The sequence below is a fragment of the Trematomus bernacchii genome, unplaced genomic scaffold (genome assembly GCF_902827165.1).
Source record: "Trematomus bernacchii unplaced genomic scaffold, fTreBer1.1, whole genome shotgun sequence".
NCBI classification, from domain to species: Eukaryota; Metazoa; Chordata; class Actinopteri; order Perciformes; family Nototheniidae; genus Trematomus; species Trematomus bernacchii.
This window is the reverse complement of record NW_022987910.1, coordinates 3,035,840-3,056,975: the sequence shown is the minus strand read 5'-3', so window position 1 is coordinate 3,056,975 and position 21,136 is coordinate 3,035,840. Positions and strand designations below refer to the sequence as shown.

Below are 21,136 nucleotides of genomic sequence, written 5' to 3'. Positions count from 1 at the left end.
TTTAGCATGGTGCTGCCAAGGTGTGTGGCTGAGGGCTGATACCCAACAGGGTGCACCTTTCCCTCCGTGCCATTCATCCATTATTCAGCCGGCTTCCACAGAGAAAACGTCTGGAAGAAGAACGGATAAAGACACAGGAGCAGGGGGTGGGGTGTCACGTGAACACAAGGTGAAAAAGGTGGTGCTATAGAGAGGAAAGACTCTTAGATAAAAGAGTCTTAGATGAAAAGGGGTTGAGAGGAATCAGTGATAGCATTTCCAACAGGAGTACGAGGTGATATATCCAATGAGCACCTGAAACTTTGGAAGCACGGGAATCAAATTTAAGGAGCACAATTTGTTAAAATATAAAAAATTCCCACAGCTGCTTTATTGTTTGGCTCTGAATTAAAGTCCTTTAAAAAAAATATATATACAGGAAACACAAGGTTTAAGTGTGGACTACCATCTTTAAATTGTGACTGAGGGTGTTCACAGCTATATCAGCAACAGAATCAAAATTGTATGAATAATTTACAACATTTTAAGATAATGGGATATCTGTGCTGAACAAAGCAGCCAATGAAAACATTTTGACATGCCCTTAACTTGACTAGGCATGTCCTTTAGATGCTTAAGATGAATGAAAGCCTTTATACAATGCTACAATTAAAAATACATGACTAAAATATGAGTATGTGCATGTCTACAATCTCCACACTTCCTATCTAGTTTCAATGTGAACACCCTAAAAAAAGGTTGTGTATATTTCATAGCATTCATTTGTACAGGTTTACCTTATAAAATAGCCCAAAGTATTCCCAATATATTTAAAACCCAACAAAATGCCATTTGATCAGAAAAGCAAGGGCAATAATGTAAACACATATACATACATATATGTCACAGTGCTTTTAAAAATGCAATTTTTAACAAATAAATAAAAGCTGAAGCATATAGCATAGACCCCCCCGATCAGAGATAACCAACATAATTGGGTGCAGGTGCTCCCGGTCACACACATGAACAACATGTTGAGTAAAATGAGAAAATAAAGTGGAAATCAAGGCATACTGTTTGTACAAATTGGTCTGATTGGCTGTGTGGATGTGTGTGTGTCCACCGTTAATATACTCACATTATCTAATTCCGCCTCCTTCTTGAAAGTGGAATATGCTTCTTCATATCCATTGGAACGTAGATAATCGGCTATCGCCCGATTTCTGCAACAGACAAAGAGGACCATAATTAGTTCCCCTGATTAACAGACAAGATAGTTGTTAAAGTGCCACGAGAAACGACGAGATTAATAGAGTTGTATTTAACACTGTAAAAGACAAAGACAGAAAATTAGCATGTTCAGGAAACGTGTCAGACAAGGTGTACATTTTACATATTCAGACTGTTATCACGGTGCTAGCTGTATAATAAAAATGCTTTGCATGGCATAAATGTAGTCTAGCAGCGACAATACACACAGACAGTCTCCTGCTCTTTCACACAAACACACCCCTCTCCGCCCATTTGACACAAATCGAAAACACATCCGTCTGGCTTCTATAATGAGCTCTTGTTGCTTTGGGCAAATAAAGGGAAGGGAGGACTCCCCATGGTGTAGATAAGGGGGAAATGAGAGTCAGTCTATACCCCAGCATTTACTTCATAAAAACAGAGCGATTTTGGATAGTACTGAAACCAATGATTATATTTTTATTTCATTATAAATTACATTATGAATCAATGAAATCAATTCTGTTTCTTAAAATCCAATGTAATTTATTTAAATGATAGTTAGATATAAACAGATAAAAGAAGGAAATAGTTTTATTTAAACAGCTGAGAACAGCATTTACAATGATTCCTATCAATACAACTGGCTATTTTTTTCCTGCTGCTCGACCTTCCAACGATATTAATTATACTTGCAGCTCTAGAGAGGCAGGATGATCCTTGAGTATTTCCTTTTTACTCCAGTTCATCTTTTTTTTCTTGTGCACAAGTTCCCAGATAAACTTAAGTAGACATCTAAAAAGACACCACACCTTTCAGAAAGCCGACACAAACATGGCGGGGATGGGAGCAGGGGTGTGTTTTTGTCCTGCTATTTCAAATATGTGCAGAGAGATGTTGAGATAGGACAGACAATAGCCGAGACAGGCAGAGCTGAAGGTGAGGAGAAAGGAGGCGATCTTCACTCGCCCTCTTTTTGTCTCCTGGCTTGCCATAAGGGACAACCCACACACTTACACACAGCTTAGATACACAATCACACACATGAACAGTTCTGAGTGGTTTCAAGACTGCAGCCTCGGCAGCAGTTCAATGTATCAGGAGTTATGAGCTTTAAGTCAGTCTCAATACTGTTCATTCTTAATCTAATTAGATTTTTGTGAGGGGGAAGAAAAGTACATTATTACATTTGATTTTTTGTAATCAGATTGTTCCACTAAGTCTAAATATAGTTCATCCTGATATGTTGTGTTTTGATAACTAGAGTAAGAAAATACAAGGACTAAATAGTATTATATATCAAAATGTGATGATATATCATATACATCTGGTTTACCAGTGGCTCTTCCTATTCGGGACATTTCTGGGAGTCTTTGGGCTAAACACATGTAAACCCTGAGCCAATAAGCAGACCATTCTTAAACTCAGGTTGTTTAATATCACCCCGTTGTCATGCCCCTCATTCGGTTTAAAATTGTTTTTACTTTTTAAGTTGTCGTTACAGTTTGCATTTACAGTCTGGGCTTGGCCAAAAATGACTGGAAAATGTGGTAAAGAGCAACGAATAAAGAAACTGAATTCTTTAATGTTTGATACAAATTTTATTTGACCCTATTTATACAGTATTTCCTCGATTCCTCCTGTGTTTGCTCACAGTAGAACCAACCACTAATGCCAGGAGGATCCAGACAAGCTGTCAGCCACGCAAGGCTTTGAGGGGCCAATAAGGAGGGGGTTGGGGGTGCAATCTGTCAGCCCTGCCTGTGCCCCCTGTGCCCTCTCGGTCAGTGTTGAGCACTGAAACCCCCGTCTCCCTCTGACCACCTGAATCCCCATGACAACAGGAGCAGGCCTTATTACATCTCAAGGTTAGCAGGAGGTTATCTTCTCCCGTGACAGCCTGCCTGCCGCAAGTCTGGAAACCAGAGGGGAGGGCCGGGTGAGCTAGTTTGTCTGAGAAAGTGTATAAGCAGGTGAGAAAAAAGCTGCGGGTGAGGCAAGCTGAGGCAAGCTGAGGCAGCTTTGATGTGGCGTGGGTGTGTCAGGAGTGTGTATGAGCAGGTGTGCTTCTACCAAACACAACAATCAGATGTCACACCAGCATTTTACAGTCTAATTCAGAGGACAGGGTATCAGCAAGACCACCTGGCTGCCAATATTGACAATGTACTAAACTCTCACTACTGAAAAGATTTAAAAATGGAAATTATGGAAAGTCTTTCAAAGGTTCTGCCTACGTCAAGTCCTTCTACCCAGAACATGGAAAGAGCAGGATTTGAGGGGATGCATGTAGCTATTTGGAAAATACAAGCAAAAAAGGGAAATATTTTCTACTCTTTTTTTAATTTTTTTAGAGTAAGCCGAAAGAGAGCACATGCTAGTAGAGAAAGGTTATTTGGATGTAAGGTGTTTGCCTCACTTTCTATGGTGTTCTATGCACTATATTTATGTAGCTCCAGTGGATGATTTGTAATCATGAATCATTTTCAGTATATTTCAAGTGTTTTTTCATGGTGCAATAACAATAAGGCTCACACTAAAATGATTATTCTGCTGACCCTCACTTCACCCCATGTGTGGAAAAACAAAACAAAGAACACACTAATGTGCAGTTTTCAATATACCCATTCCCCAAAGGCTGAGAGGAAAACAGGGGAAAAGATGTGCACTAATTTCGACAGAAGGGGAGCAAACTGGCTGGTTTCCATGGTTACCGTCAGCCCACAGCTAGATGACGTGATGAGGAGATAGTGAGAAACAGGGCAGGGTGAGTACGCGGACAGAGAGGACAGATAGAAGCGGGGGAAGGAACAAAAGAAACTTGAAAGCCCATATTGTAGCTGAAAACTTGGTCTGTTTTAATGAGGTCAAAAGGCCTTCTCCATGGGGGACTGAAAACTGGACCCACTATTCAAAAAGGACAACCCCAATGCCTTTTTTTTTTGCCTATAAGAAAGGTGCAAGTCACGTTGTGTCAATCGATAAAGTCTATACGAGTCTCATGTGAGCATGGATGCTAATTTAGACATTTTTTCTAACCAATAGTAAACCTTAACAGAAATATTAGTGCAGGGCTGCTGTGGTTGAAGTTGCCCATCTGCAGCTATTACTGATGCAAAAACAGGTTGAATCCATAATTTATCGCCAGCTGCAAAACAAATCCCTAGTTCACCCGTCTGGGAGTTAGCAGCCGTGAGTGCACTGTCGGGACACATGTAGGCACTTTACCAGTAAATCTCCACCGCATCGAAAAGTAAGGCAGGGATGTTTTTAGCTGTCTGTCTGCCTGCCAGAACGTTAGGTTTTTGGGTTTGTGCTGGTGTAGTTAAATCCTGACATTATTGAAAAATCTGACAAAATAAGTAAATCTCTTGAAAACAATATTTTTTTGCATTGACAATTAGTTTAACGACTATCTTATTAGTTGATGGTTCTGATTGGCTAATCGTTAGTCAATCTCAGCTCTCATTGGATCAATTCCTTGTTCAACTGAGAAAACGCTGTTTCATGTGACGAAGCCAGGCGCTACAGTCAAAGGAGTGAGGTGGGCAAATTCAAATGTCTGGACCCAGAGCTGCTCTCTCATGTGCTATGAAGCCTTAATGGAGTGAGAGTGCCTGTGACACAAACAGAGAGAGGGGGTGAGACGAGGAAGAGATGCATGACCACATGGTTCTGAGAAGAGGGGTGAGTCAGCCATCCAGCATGTCTGCCAGTGACATCACTTCCTCCCAATTGGTGCTCCATTATCATTCACTTTCACATCCTTTCTAACGATGAGCAACACTGACTCACAGAGGCTCCAACCTTTCTTTGAATGTCACCTCATTCTGTATAAGGGATCAAAAACGTGGCCAGTTTTAGTAAGTCAGACAATGAACAGTTAAGCTGTTTGATGTGTGCTGCAGAGGCTATAAATCAAGAACTCCCATTTAGCTCAAAAACAGATTAAGCTGTACCTGGTGGTGGCTGGGCCGTTCTGTTTCAACGGTCATTGGATTATGATCACACATGAACCCATGTCTGTGCTTTGTTAGTATGGCCAACAGCACAGTTCAGTGATATCAGAACAAGACCTCAATTGCATGGCTGCTGCTGTGTTTGCATTGAAAACATTAGAGTGTGGTGGTAACTGTCTGAAAACACCTTAACAAAAGCACAACATGAGGGCTGTTTCTAACAATGATTCTCACAGTGTACATCTTTAATAAGTCAATTATGTAGGGTAGAAATAATAGTAAAAGTCCATCTGACATTCCCCAGACCATCAGTCCTGTGAACTCCTGAAAACATTTCAAAGCTAAAGCAGATTTCTTTTTTTTCTCAGTCAATCTCAGTCAATGCTCATTCACCTCAATGTCCTATTAATTAGGGTTGGGAACCGAAACTCTGTTCCAGATGAGAACCGATAAGAAAATGCCGGGTACCGGGTACCCATACAAAATACACAATTTCGGTTCTGCTTAACGGTTCCTAAACGCGGTAGACCCTGTACTCCACCAGGTCCGTCTGAGCCGCGGTGACCCGGTGGAATACAGCCAGGTGTAAGGGCGCACTGGCCATCTGTGTGTTCTGGAGAATCACAGAACGGCCGGTCGTCAGCGGGGCGTCAGCGGGCCGCTGACGGCCGGGCACCGCCCTTAATTTTTTTAAACGGCATCATGTAAGTTGCGCTGACAAGCGACAGAGGTCCACAGTTGCCCCGCAGCGAGGCTCCCCCCGCGCTCCCGTAGACAGTTCACGAGCTCAGTCACTTTATAACACCAAAGATGGATCGCGGTAAACGCACTAAAGTGAGGCTCCACTACACTAAAAAAGAAAAAGACAAGGCACAGTGTAATGCCTCAATTTAAATAAAGCACAGCTATTGTGCAATACATTTGTATTGCATGTATATTTTTTATTTGTAAAAATGTCAGTTAAAGCTTAAAAGAATATTAAATGTTATCTAAACGTTTGACCTCTTTCTTTTACAATTTTGGAATCGAAGCGGGGAATCGATAAGAACCGGAATCGATAAGCAGAACCGGAATCGATAAATTTCAAACGATACCCATCCCTACTATTAATAAATATTTGTTTTTACTTACAAAGCCTGGACATAAGTCAACGTGCAACGACACTACAAATATTTTCATGTCAAACACCACTTACGATACATTAATTACAGAATTGTTGGAAAGCCGCCTACTCTGCCGAAATGTAAGAAAGAGACATAACTCCACAGTGCATGCAGCACTCTCATTAACTACAGACAGACCATTAATGCTCTAATAAATCTGAGGGGAAGAGATTTTGCTTGTCTGGCCAGGCCATTGCCCTGGTCCATATATCTGTCTACGGCCAGAAACCTTACAATTCAGTATTACTAGACCCCTCGATGCATGGACCTGTTCAATGTTTTAAATCTGCTGATAAATGTTTAATAGGAAGAACCTGAAGTAGGCGAAAGGTCCCCTGGCACATATACAATTCACCTTCTTATGGATTATTTCCCAGACATACAGCAAGGGTTCTTTTGGCAATGCAAGGGAACATATTGTATTGCTTAAATAGTAACAGTATAGCGATACCACCACCCCCAGCATCCGTTCACATCTCCAGCAAAGTCATGACATGGTTTACCAAACTTTTTCAGCTAAACTACTTCTGCTGAAAAGGTATAATGGGTGAAAGTAAAAAGAGACGTATTTTGTGTTAAGAGAAGAAGCAGGACAGTGGATGGCTTAAAAGGTTACGATTGTTCCTCTGTTGTAACAGCCAAGTACTGAACAGCTTCTGAGAAGCATTCCACACAAATCATATGACAGCGTTGCATAATTGCAGAGTTACAGTTAGATCTCCTTGATAACTGTAACCAATGAATCTACCATTCCTCTTGCTTGACAGATGAGGAGTCCGGGTCCTTCTTTGCTGAGACTTGAAGCATGTTTCCTGAAGGCAATCACTGCCTAGATTAAACAGACAATGTTTCCAGCATATCATTTCAAAGAGGAAAAAATGAAAGAGAAAATCTGGTTTATCCTACATTTCTGCCCTTTACTTGATCCCGAATTTTCAATCATGTCAAAGCCTCTTAGAGGGCGATCATTCTAATGTTGTTAATTTCAGTGTGAAACAGGTAGGCTGTCAGGGAAAGAAAGCAGCACTCTTCTTTCATATGAGTTAGGAGCACTGCAGTGGGGATCAACCCGTAAGCCAGAAAAATACTTCAAAGGGGAAACTCTCACTGGGATCCACCAAAGACTGAACGTGCAATCCAGGACACTCTTTTTACAGAAATCAGTCAATACAACAGCAACTAGTCTTAACTAAGGATGTGTGTGCACAGTATTATTTCAGATCAAAAAGCAGCATGGTCAACACACAAAATACACAAAGAAGTCACAGAGTTTTGTTCTATAATGGGCGTGTAGCATGGCCTGAACACAATTTCAGTCACATGCTGAGGATGGAGCTTTGATGGCCAAGCTGAAGCCAAAGTTTGTGTAGTTGTGCGTACTTTCTTAAAGACCATCATGGTGTGTCAACTCCAAGCTTGGATAGACAGAGTTACGCGAATAGAAATAAATGTTTGTACCAAAACATATCTTCTGAGAAACTATTTATTTTGAATATCTCTGGTTGGAAGGGTTGAAAATGACATGCACGTTTTTTATGTTATGAAACGTGCATAATATGGTCAGCTGCAAATAATGTTTAAATTATTTGTTTATATTTGTATTAATTTGTTATTCCTTTAGTTGAAAATGCCAGAAAATAGTGAAACATTGCCGTTAGAACAGTCAAATAACTGATAGCTGGAAAAGACTTGCTATAATGAGTAAAAATGTCGCCAGGGAACAAGTGGGTGGATGATGTGTAAAAAAAGAAAACTCGGACCGAATATACCACCAATGACGCACACAATAAAGATGTGGATGACTGGAGCAAATGAATGCTGGATTATGCCCAATTGGAAACATTTTTTTTGTATTCCGAGAGTCTGGTCCTCTTTCTAAAACTGAGGCCTTTCTATATGTGGGACGGTGAATGATTGATATGGGATGGTGGGTCCAGAACACAGACACGGTTTCTAAGCCAATCCATCTGTCTGTCAGTCCTGAGGCACAATTCAGATCTGTGCTGATGGACCCCCTGCAGATGCATCCAGCCGTGCTCACTACACTGAGCACCAACAGAGAGAACTGAACACGTTAAATGTTTGTAGGATCTCGCATGGACAGTCGCACGGACTTTAGCTGACAAGGAATAGTGAGGAGTAAACGGTTGATCTTTTATACTCCTTGGTGGCTCCTTAAAGTTCTCTTTATTTCCGCCAATCCGCAAAGTTAGCAACACCCATGAAGGACGGTGTTTGATGGTTTGAGACTTGGCTGTACTGACCCTTGCAAGTGTGTCAAGCATTAGTGTCTGTGTGTGCAAGCAAGACATGGGGGGGGACAGGTGTCTCCTTAAGGGGAATTGCTCACAGAAGAGCAACAACAGATACATGACAACATTTGAAATACAGCATTTCTGGGTCCAACTAGTTGATGCTATCAGTGCAAATCTTAAAAACGTTGAGCCTTTAATCCACAAATCTAGTAACCAACACTGAATTACCAAATTGTTGACTAATTTAAAGCTGAAATTAAAACCTGATTAACCCTTCTCCAAAAGAAGACCTGGGTATGTGTGTGCATGTAGGAGTTGTTTTTCATGAGCAAGAAGACAACACGGACAGAAGTAGAAGGTCGAGTTTTAGATAATAATACTCATTGTGTTTAAATAAACATAGGGATATTACAGGAGAGGTAAATGTCAAAGTGATCAGTTTATCCAAATACAGATTATTCCCAACTACCTGTATGTATACTAACAATACATGTTCTGGGGCATTATGACATTTTGAAAGACAGTACATTTAACCAACGTCATTTTATTTACCAGTGTAAATTCCACATTCCATAGCTTTCACTGTACGATTCTATACTACAGCCTTTCTTTGTTTACGAAGCCTCTATGTTTTCTGAATGGCAGAAGTCTTGACATTTGACCTGTTATGTCACCACATTCACAGCCAGGGGAAAATGGACAAAAGAACAGAACAAAATAAAAATCACATGAACCATCTTGTAACATGGAAAAGGCTGTGGGGATTTTCTTTTCAAAGAGAGTTCAAAAGCAACGGCCCATCTGCACACAGATGCCTCCAGGTCTTGCAGGGGAGCAGATAGTTTATGTTCTGCGTCTATTTTTGTTACACGCCAGCGGGGACGAGTCCCCTGACCCAAGCAAGAAAAACAAACGTGCTTTTCATTGGATATGCTCACAGAAATAGAGATGTTGTGAGGATGCTGCGCAATCACAACATCTGACTGCAGTGCTGACAACACAGAACCAATTTAGGGGGGAAAGATTATTTCTCTTTTTAGAAGATGTGGTTTCACATTGGTGATATAACTGTTATGCTGTCTTTCTTGCTGATGTTAAAGAACAGGTCAAGGTCTGCTGGAAAGACAAAAACAACTAGGAAGGATGTTATGTCTTCTCTTGTACCAATTTCATTTTGATTATACAAAAAAAACAATAAATGCCAAATACATTTTTTTAGCAAAACTAGTGCAGATTAGACAATTTCCCTCCAGTTCTTTGATTACTTTTTAAATGTGAAAGCAGTGACCCGAATGCAATGGAAACAAATCTATAAGTTTGCTGCCTGATGGTAGATGGTACAAATGTGGGGGGCCTAATGAAACACTCTCGTAGCTGACAGTTAGGAAATCATTTATTTTAGGGGCACTTTTTTGCCAACAAACTCAAAGAGAGCACCAACGGAGCCAAGCGACATCTCCAAAGGGAAGAATGCAACAGATGCTTGAATGTGACTCAAGTGCTGTGATGGTCTCACACCAGTTTCCTGTGGGCTATGGGGCCAGAGACTGGTGTAACGGAGAAGAAAAGAGGGGTAAAGTGGGGGTCTTCCTCTGAATAGCATGACAGATTAGCATTCCAATAGCTCTCTCCATACCGACAGACGCCGCCCACAGTGCTAATCTAAAAACACAGGAACATCGTGAGGAATGTTAAGAGCCTTGTCATGTGAGCGCTGAGGCATTTCTCAATGACAGTGCAAGACGGGGCGCAAGAAGGACAAGCATGGGGTGTCCTCTCCTTTCAAGTGAGCAGCAAATATCTTCGTTGTATCCTTTTTAAGATATATCATTTTGACGTGGTTTTTTAAGTGGAAGGGAATTATTAAGCACCAAAGCTCAGCAAGATCATTCCATCTCCTTCTCATGACCTTGTATCTCACAACATGCTGCCTTAACTTTTATCCTCCACCTCAGGGGTTAATTACCAAGCCCACAGACTCAGCAGAGCCAAATTACAGTTTGCTCGTTATCACAGTCTCTCTCACTTCTACCACTTGCTCAATAAAGCACACAGCACATGTGCAGATATTTCTTTGTTTGTATGCCACTTTACTGGATATGACAGACAGTTTCTAGGAAGATTTCTGACATCGTTGGCATTTGGTTTCCCCGTGGAATCACTCTTGAGCTGTTTCCTTGTTTCTTCCCGTGTGTATATTAGGGCAAAGGTGGCCCTCTAAGCTTCTCCCGAATGTCACACAGGGCAGACTGCGAATACTAAACATTATCAGGGGTTTGTGGTGTAGATGGAGGATCAATGCATTTGTGCACCAAGACCTCAGGGGAGCTCAGGAACCAGTCATTGATTCTTCCTGAGGGGTACCCGGTTGAAAAAAAGAACAGAAATGTCCTTATTTAAACAGCTACCAGTAATCAATACACATCCTTCCCCGCAAGCCAATAAAAGGATGTTTCAAAACAGGAGGAGCCATTTAGGCTTTCAAAACTACAAACAAAATATCAGTGGTTTTATAGTAGAGTTGACATTTGCTTTGACACAGGTAAAACAGAATATGTTGGCACAGTCCCACATTACAGCATTAATTGAGCTGTATCATACTGTAATAAGCAGTCATGTCTCTGGGCATCCTCAAGAAACATCTGGCTCAGATCAGCACAACAGCAGCATAGCTTGTTAGACCCTCACATTTGATTACATCAGTCAGAATAACATGGACAGCTACACACGTCAACAAATGGAGATGTGTGGCTCAAGCTGTAAGGAATCAAACTTTTACATTCTGATACAGTGTAATAATAAAATAAATGGTATTCTTGGAGTGCTCGGGTAACCTCATGGCTTAAGTTGTGTGCGTATGTGTATGTGTGTGTACATGACATCGAATCTAGTATGAAGGTGAAATGAAGTCCCATTGCATGATGCAACAGATGTACAAATTGTAAACACAGTGTAACCGATACATCCATACATTCCAGACGTCCACACATATCAGCCACATGTAATGAAAGGTGTGTTGGTGACTTACAGTTCATCTCGTTGCCGTTGTGACAGCACCATGGTGACAGGGCGGTGTGGGCGGGGCCGGAGGGATCAGTTGGTAGAAGGTGAGTGTTGTGCAGCTGCTCTCCTCAGTCAGGAGATGGGCTGTGCTGATCCAAGCAACACGGGCTAATGAGCTGCGTACTCCAATGGCGGGCGGTTGGTTTTGTCCAAACAAAGACTCAGACTGAGAGAAGGGGGAACGCAGGAACCGGCCCCCCAACTGGCTGACTCCAGGGACAAGAGAAGTGGAGAGCCTGCAGACCAGTCACCAGCCGAGTCTACACTGCATCTGCAGAGGAGAGAGAGGGAAAGTCAGCATTAGGTATGCATGACAGATAACATGAAGTGGGTGGAGAAGAACATTTTTATAGGTCAGGAGTACTGCAATGTCTGCACCAGCATACATGTAGATAAAATGGCTGAACCGGTCAACAATGGAAATAATAACTGAGGCAGAAAATACTTTCGATGTTATTTTAAACCAGAAAGAGGATGTGACTCCAACAGCGAGGCCCATCAATCAGACATTTTATAAAAAAGCTCTTCTTTTTCATAAACCACTCAATTTGCTGTTCAACTGCTTCCTTTGTGATCCTTCTGCCATGTAGGGGGGTTTGGGAAAGAACATTTACTTGTTTACACCAACCCACAGCGTCATGTTATTCGACACAATTTCTACTAGGGCTGAACGATTCATAGATTTTAAATCGAAATTGCGGTTTGAAATGCGATTATCAAATCGCAAAGCCTGCGATTTAAAAAAAAACATCCACACCAATCAGAAGTGGTGTGCTCCACATGTACCAGCCATTGTTAACCAATCAGAAGTGGCCCATGATAGAAGGTGATAGACAGATTGATCCAATCACCTGCCTAGTATTTTTGAAAGTGTCTGCCCTTTCCAAATGGCTTCCAATGGAGCTTTCCTAGATGGTTTGGTGAAACAAAGCATCTGAGTCAGGTTAGTAATGCTCCATCACATGTTTTACATCTTGACTTTAAAGCAACCCAACGGAAGTTTCATGTAAGTTTAGTTCTTTCACTCGTAGCTCGGGTGCTAGAGACGGGAGCACGTTGATACGACCTTCCTAGCCGGAGATATGGCCGCATTTTACAATAAACTTCCGTTGGGTCGCTTAAAAACAAATATCGCAAATCGAATCGCAATATCTGTCAGAAAAATCGCAGGACGATTTGGGGATTATTTCCCCAAATCGTGCAGCCCTAATTTCTACTTTCATATATTCAACGAAAAAGTTGCAGCTTTGGATGTAAAGGTGTCCAATTAGCGTAGAGCCACAGTTGAAGAACTATAATTGGATTCAAGTCCGGGTGAGCGTTGAGAAGCAGCGCCGGGTCACCACCGTGAGTCCAGCCACTTGACAGGGAGGCCTGAGAGGCATGGCTTTCCACAGTCACCGGTGCATCCTGCCATCACACTAGCTAGTTGATACCAAATGCCGTTGTTTTCTATGAAATGTAAACTAAACATGCTTAAACAGGTCCCAAATGTATCTAGGTAATAGGTAGCATTTTTTCTTTTTAGTAAAACTTCTGAATTTAGATACATTTAGATTATTTAAGTAAAAAGTGCATTTTGAGAATGAACTACTTTACTCTGCGTCCGTACTATAAATTGCCACATCGCATTTATAAGTGTTGAAAATCAATTTTGAACTGTGAGAGACTCAAAGATTCCCATCCCTTACTGTCATGTCACCAGTCTTCTTGCAGCACATTCCTTTCTCAGTGAACACACAAGAGCTGACCCACATTCTCCGAGCAACGTACTCCTCCTCACATGTCGCCGACAGGAAAGAAAAACTGGACAGAGCGGGCGGGCTCGAGTAACGGCTGCTCTCGTCAAATTCCCTGACCCTGTCGCCTCATTATGACAACTCCTCATGAGCCGGCTGGCCTGACTGATGGCCAGATGAAATCACTACAACCGTCAGCCAAACATTTAATAGTGTTATTGTGAAAATGTTTTTATTGCCATGAGCGGGGTATTGATGTGAGCAACTATAAATGTCACAAAAGCAATGCAGCTAAGCATAATGTGATGAAGTTTATTACACTGCATAGTCGTCTTGAAAAGCACTTTACAAAAGCAGGTGCCCTCTAGAATACTAACTGGGAAATACAATAAGCCTCTTAGTCTACTGGGATCAGCCTAAATCTCTGCCAGTTAACAAAAAGGTAAAAACAAAGCCAATTTAACTCTTAGAGACCTGCAACAAACTGCAAAAATGACATCCTGGCACTCGTGTCGAGACACATGTATTGGAAAGGATGTGTTAGGCATGTATGTGAAAGGAGAAGAGAAGGAAACCTCTGGAGAAGGCATGAGGAATGGAAACACAGCAGGAAGTTGTAATGACATGATTCACACATTTCTAATTTTAGCTGATGATGCAGTAGTGAAATTACCACAAGGGAAATGTATTCATTCTAACTCCTGCATGCATAAAAGGAGCATGGCATCTAAGGACTTATACGTATATTAAAACATAACGCTCGTATATGGAATATTGAGTCCATTCAGCTGAATTTAAGAACGGTAAAATTGTTGTGTTTGCTCACTTATTTGCATGTGTGTCACTTTGACATTGTAAAGCCGACGGCTGACCTCTGGACCCTGATGTCACCACACATGATATGACAGCAGTCCAAATGTCTGCTTACCTCTGACTGTGTGTGGATTACAACGTGCAGGGGGTTTCTGGCTTCACAGCAGTACAACAACACCATAAGACAGGGCACTGAAGCTAAAAATAGTCCTTTATAAAACTCCAAATGGAAAACATCCATTAAAGGGCCTACGCCTTCAACATAAACCTGGCTGTGGTGTGTGAAATGAGGTCATCTAATATATATTGATACTTCCCTCTGTACTGCTGCTGGCAGCTATCATCGCTGTGAGTCTCCATTAATGTGTGAGACTCCCCTCTCTTCAAATCTCATTTGTGGTTTCAGTACTAAGCAAAATGTATGCTCAAACACATAATCAGGCTAATTGGCTGAACACAAAATGCGGTTGGGTCTTGCTGGAATGGGCTACAGGCTTGGTGCATCCAGAAATCTGCCAAGTGCCGGTTAATAATGGGTATGTGTCTTCCTCCCATTGATTCTCTTGTCTTTGTGTAGCAGCAGGAACTGTACAATAAGGGGCCCCTTGCTGTAATGCAGCAGACTGCTCTGAGAGACGACGTTTAATTTCCTGATGAGTCTCAACAGCTTATCTGTTGTTAAAATGCCACATTTAATGAATAACGGATAAAATCCTCTGTCAGTTTAAGAATGCAACAACAACCAAACACCAAGTCAAAACTGTAATGAACCACAGCCATTGTATCACTGTCTTTTCAGTCTGTTTCGATAGTCAAACAAATAAATTGAACAACCAAATATAAGATTTTTGTCAAATCCCTCAAACCAACAAACTGGAAAACCATGATAGAAAACGAAGAGTAATGTGTCAGCATACTAGGGCTGTACCCGAAAATCTGAATATTCGTTCGTTGGAGTACTATTCGGGTTTCAATTTCGTTATTCGGATATATTTTTTTGCTGCACTGCGGCTGCCAAATTGAATTTATTGAAATTTCCAATATCAACGTAAGAGCTTGTGCCTCTTCGGGGGGTGCTAACACTTAACCATAAACTTTATCGTTTACTTTCTCCGTCTTTATATGTAGATGTGACTTTTCGCCGTTAATCTCAGTCACGTTGTTTCCATAGCAACAACAACTTCCTGTCAACAGCGCTAACTCCTTCAAAATAAAAGCATGTCCATAAAAAATAGCCGAATATCCGCTGCTGATTACTACCGAATATCCGGAGCCCGAAAAATGGTATTCGGGACAGCCCTACAGCATACTATTTCAAAAAGGATTTTCAAGAAACCCTGGAAACTATTCATTACGCAAAAAACTCAATGTCCATACAGTTTAACAAATTGTGCATCTGGTCCAACTGCTCAATATATGACTGCAGTAAAATGTTATAGCCATGGATCCCTCAAACTGCCTGGTAGTATGACAGAAGAGGTATGTGTACAACATATTTATAAATTCTCACTTCCATGTCTGAACACAGCAACACACCCCTGAGGAATGAAATGCAAGAGGTGTCAAATTAAAAAACACGTCAGAGTTTAAAATGAAATCTAACCGATAGTGTATCTCAGCAGCTCATCACAAAACATAGCACCTAAGCAATGCTGAAAATGCTGACAGTTACACCTCACTGTCACCTCTTATTCACAGTTTTCTGTGAGTGTCATTATGTCAGCAAACAAAGCAAAGCATCTCTAACTTCTGGAATCTGGGTCGTCTTCATTTTTTGTTGGTGACTTCACCTTCATGTCCCCTATGTCCTGGGAATGTCACAGAATATGTATTGACTGCCTTTTTCAAACCGGACTGGTGACCATGGGGGGAAAAAACAACGCTAAAAAAGGCAAAACAAAATTGATGCAAGAAAATAATAAATAAGGTGAAGTTATTACCTTCCAAACTAAAACAAAACACTTGCTGACACTCTTTGATTAGATAAAAGGATAAGTGACAATCTTTCATTGGACTGATATTTTACATAAAAAGTAGCTTGAAAAGTGTATGCCTCTATGCTGATGTTTGGTTTTGATAGTGCAAGAATCTTCTCCAAGACAAACACCTCTCACATGAGACAATTAAAGTAACTCTAATTTAACGTTGGTTTCAGCAGTGGCTGCAACTTTATTCAAATTCTGAATAAGATGACTTTGTGGCAGAACATGTCCATATCAAGAGACAGCAACCCACAGAGTAATTGACATGCTCCGAGTGCATCACTTTGCTGCAGCAGCCGGATGAACACGGATAATTTATTATGCCAAGCAATGAATTAGGTAATGTGCTGCCGCTCTGTCATTAGCCTGTGCTGTAGAGGTCTATTCATCTCCAAATGTCCGGATTCTTAAACCAACAAACCTCTCTCACCAAAGGGACTGAACGGCTGAGTATTCTGTAAATCATCTTCAGTTTCTGTGAATGGCTGTTCTTGGTAAAAGCACTCAGACGCAAATCATCCTAAGAGCTTTATCACTAACGGAGTGAACATCTGGCTCAGCTTTCAATCTGCAGCCGTTACAACCCGCTAGGCCCGTGACGGTTATGAGTGTTGGTAACAGTCAGATAACCTTATTCAATTACACAACTAGTGACATCTTTGCTAAGAGGCTAATAGAAAAGATGGGCTATTAAACAACAACCCATCAGATAAAGGTAACATATGTGATCAATTTGTAACTTGTGCTTTTGCAAAATTGTTTTTACAACTTTCATATTAACAACGTTTTCAATTTTTAGGAATGAATTCAGTATTCACAGCCTTGGCTAATTCTCCAACACAATGACCATCAGATCAGACACAAAAGTACCCCTCAAATTGTCAATCCAAAGTAGCCAATGAATTTAGCAGGCCACCCTATTAGATCAGAGCCATTATCAAAACACAGAGGGACAACAGACTGAATAGGAAGTAAGCTCACACAAACAAAATATCTACACTGCCTGATCCACCTGCATACACAGGTGGGAAAAACACAATGAACACTAGCTAACCTCATTACTGCTCATGCTTGAGTAAATTGTGAAAGTACAAGATAAGTTCCACACAGTAACCATAATATGCTTGCTCAATGTCTCCTGTATTTTCACATAATGCTAAGAAGTTACTGGTTTAAATGATTAAAACTCTTATTTTAGACAGGAGGTATATACTAATTCTGAACCATGTTCAAAATCAAAACTTTCAATTGTTCAGGCAAGTATAGCAACCACTATAAATGGTTTGGGTAAAATAATATTCAAAAGCCTTTAGAGTTGGTTGCCATTTACAGACGTTTGCCCACAATCCATGCGGTCATTTGTAGGTTGACTGGCAGTTGCTGCTGGCAGCGGGTCAGTAATGACCGATCAGCTGGAGCTCAGCCGGGGTCGGAGGTCAACCTCTGGGTTTCTGTCGGAAGGAGAGGCTGCCCTTCAGCCAACCACTATCACAAAAAGAAACACTCATGCCCAATGTCTGTTGACACAAAATAAAGAGGCCCTCTTGGAAAAACTGTACATTCTGCTCCCTTCAGTCGTGACTACCCCAATGACATTAATGAAGAACGTCCTGCATGATCTGTGGCTTTGCTTTGTTGTTATACTGGCAATAAGTACCAGAAAAGCATACCCTGTGATGGCTGAAGCTTGTACAATCAGTGCAGCTGTGTTTCCATTGCTGACTGCACTGAATAGACTGGCTGGCGGGAGGGACTTGCTTAAATTAACTTTTGATAAAACTCGGGACTGACTAAGAAAGCTTTTTTATCCTTTCTCTGTTAAAGAAATGAAGCATGCCTGTATTTTGAAAAGAAAGAGAGCTGCTGTTATCATATTAGCTATTTTTTCCAAGAAGTCAAAAACAGATAATGGGTCTAGTGATACACAGTTTGAGTCTGTTTCAAGTACTGTGCAGTTTGAACTTTGAGCCATTTCTACATCATGCTCAGTCTGTAAAGCTGGTGTTTCTGATACATATCACACGTCATTAGATTATATAGGCTCCACAAATTGTATAGCTTTTTCACTTATCACTTCATTACTTTTCTAAATGAAAATGCTTGACAAATTTAGTTCACAGCAAAACCATTCATATGCCGATTGGCCAGTCAAAAATAGACTGTGTGAATGATCTGTGTTAAGCTATATTATATACCAGGACTAAATATAGGCTATGCCTATTAGATTGATGAAAGCATAACATTGAAACACAGGGAATATGACTCAATTTGACTTTACCACAGCTTGAGAGATATTCCTCATTAGTGATATTAAAAATAAAGACCGCATCAGCGCCACTACAGTAGAATACATTGAATAACCCATTTATTTAACTGATTATTGATTGTAGGTTGTAAATGTAGACATAGCCCCAGGCACATACGGATCATATTCCTTTTCAAGATGTGTCAGTCCAAGCCCAAAAACTCTTACCTGAGAGAAGAGCACTACAGTCAACTTTTGGAGTTGGAATACTGTTCAATCAATCAAATATTTCCAGTAGATCAGATCCGCTGCAAAGCAGTCCGTGCAGGCGTGGCTGGGAAACATACATCACCCAAGGACCCTTGATCAAACCAATGCTCTAATGTTATATCCGATATCACGACAAGGTTCACATTTACGAGGGGAACTCGCTTGTGGGATTCACTGCACACCCATGTGAGCCACAGCGATGATTTGCATTCATGCCCTTCGTTCACAAATGCCTGACCCGAATCACTCAATCATACATCCACACAATGAGAAAATAAACGTGCAAACTGAAAACAAGGCAGGCAGTTGAGTACAGTGTAGACTCAATAAATATAAACTCATCGTCTGCGATGTGCTCCACCCTGATTTTACAGCCCTGTGCCAACAAACCGCATGAAGTCGCAGAGATGATGGCAGCTACAGCTGAGCATCCACCAGTGTGACAGCGCGGAGGGATCATTCTCAGGAGCATGTCATGTTAGAAAACTGCAGCAGGGTTGTGTGATGTTCCGTTACACTTATGTGCAAAGCAAATATACAAACCAGGCGAAGAATATCATCTGATGCAGCAGTAGTGTGAAACTGTAGTGCCTGCACAGACACAACAACCTTTCCACCCACAATGATAGCAATAACATGTTCATCAGAGCTCACGTTAGATGCTAGTGGTACCGTCGTGTGATCTACATTATATTTAGGTGTCGCTGTTGTTGACAGGCTGCACTAACGCAACCCTAAACGATGCTAATTACTGATTATTACTAACTTGAGATGGACACCAAATGCAGCTGTAATTTCCGATGGCCCTGACATATCTCACACACTGCCATGTTTTCACCTCTGTGCTCGCTGACAATTTTGGTCGACATGACGACGGTGCCAGCCGGTGTCTCAACGTTATCTATGGCCATTAGCTAATGTTAGCTAAAGTTAACGTTAGCTAAGTTAGCAGTCACAAAGTTAGCTCGTACGTTCACTGTAACAGCGACCAGAGCCTCGTAATATGCACTCAAGCTCAAATGGCTACAATTACCTTACAGAACAGCTAACGATGGCAGACTTGTTCTCAATATTGTTTATCTGGACTCAAGGATAAACTCCGCTGACAAGGTACCTGCTGCTCCAGTCCAAGCGGCCTATCCGCCATTTTGAGACATAAAAAGGAGGTGCAAAAATTACAGCCACATCGTCATTTTCCCCCACCTAACGCCAGATTCCTTCGACCCTGACCGGCTTCACAAGTGAAAACTATTTGGACTCACCCTATTGTTCCTGCCTGTGAATATCCTCAGCCGTCTTTAACGCTAACACGACCCGACAGGGCGTGAAATTTCCGCTCCAAAATATGATCTTGTGATGTGGAGGTAAAGTGTGCCCGTCTTGTCTCTACGCCGCTCCTCGCTTGTTTTTCGTAGGCTACCGCATTCGCCTTCAGACGGGAGCGCGCACGAGATCGCGTTCACGGTCTTACGGGAGCGCGCACGCCCTTGATAGCAGAACATTTTTCAGTTTTTAACTCTTGCATGACTTCTCAGCATCCCTGCACTTAGAACTACATTATTGGTGTAAAGTAATTAAGTAGATTTACTTAAGAACTTAACTTGAGTATTTCAATGTTTTGCTACTTTGTACTTCTGCCAGTACCTTTCTTACTCGAGTAACCTTTTTTTTCCGGGCAGGACTTTTACTTGTAGGTTGTATGACTGACTCAGAAACTTGTCATTATTGGATCTATTTCTGTACAAAAGAGGCTAGCGTTTCATACTGGAAATGTACACTAAGCTAAATGTAATCAGTAAAATAACCTTTCAAGGAAAATTGCATACGTTAATATATATACAAATTCCACATCCGAGTTATCAAAACCCCAAACAACATTATTTCCTAGTTTTATTTTATTCATTTTAATATAAAAGCAGACTCAAACCAGAATATAATAATATTATTTTGTAAAGGACAACACACATATACCATACATCAGGGGAAGCAGACTCAATACACTTGGCCTAAGAAGCTTTGCGCAGAAGAAATGTCAGCTGAGGAAACATAACAATCTTCATTTACTACAATAAATGCAAAATAGTGGGCACCAGTTGGGGATAGATGACGTTATTACACAGACACACATTCAGGACCCATATCTGAAAATGAAAGGAATACTTTTGTCTGCATTCATTTGTCATTCTGGTTAATATGCATATTTCACACTGGTTTGTTTTCCTACATTTAGATTGCAAGTAGCCCAAGTGTGAATGGTAGGAAATTGTGTGTGAAATAATATACTTAGTTTGGTCCTATACACCATACTTTTTCTTGTATTATTAATATCTGAAGCTATTGTCTAATCAAATGTAATACCATCTCAATGTTAACACTAACAGCTGAACTATTCAAAACACATGTTAAACTGAACTCTAGTGGGGCGAGCTATGACTAAA

The 21,136-nt window shown here is 41.1% G+C and overlaps 1 protein-coding gene across 2 annotated transcripts in view; it reads right to left on the bottom strand.

Annotated features, from left to right (window-relative positions):
- The window catches only part of LOC117470298 (lissencephaly-1 homolog), a 33,432-nt gene extending 13,247 nt beyond the window's left edge, over positions 1-20,185 (bottom strand). Inside the window, exons 1-3 of one of the 2 annotated variants that reach the window (XM_034115021.1) lie at positions 19,961-20,185; positions 11,615-11,920; positions 1,118-1,202 (exon numbers count right to left, since the gene is read on the bottom strand). In XM_034115021.1, the coding sequence (XP_033970912.1) occupies positions 1,118-1,202; positions 11,615-11,646 (117 nt within the window). In that variant the 5' untranslated portion in view covers positions 11,647-11,920; positions 19,961-20,185. Of the gene's footprint in view, positions 1-1,117; positions 1,203-11,614; positions 11,921-19,731; positions 19,747-19,960 lie in introns of those variants that run through there. The other variant, XM_034115022.1, reaches the window with a different exon arrangement.
- Positions 20,186-21,136: the final 951 nt, after the last annotated feature.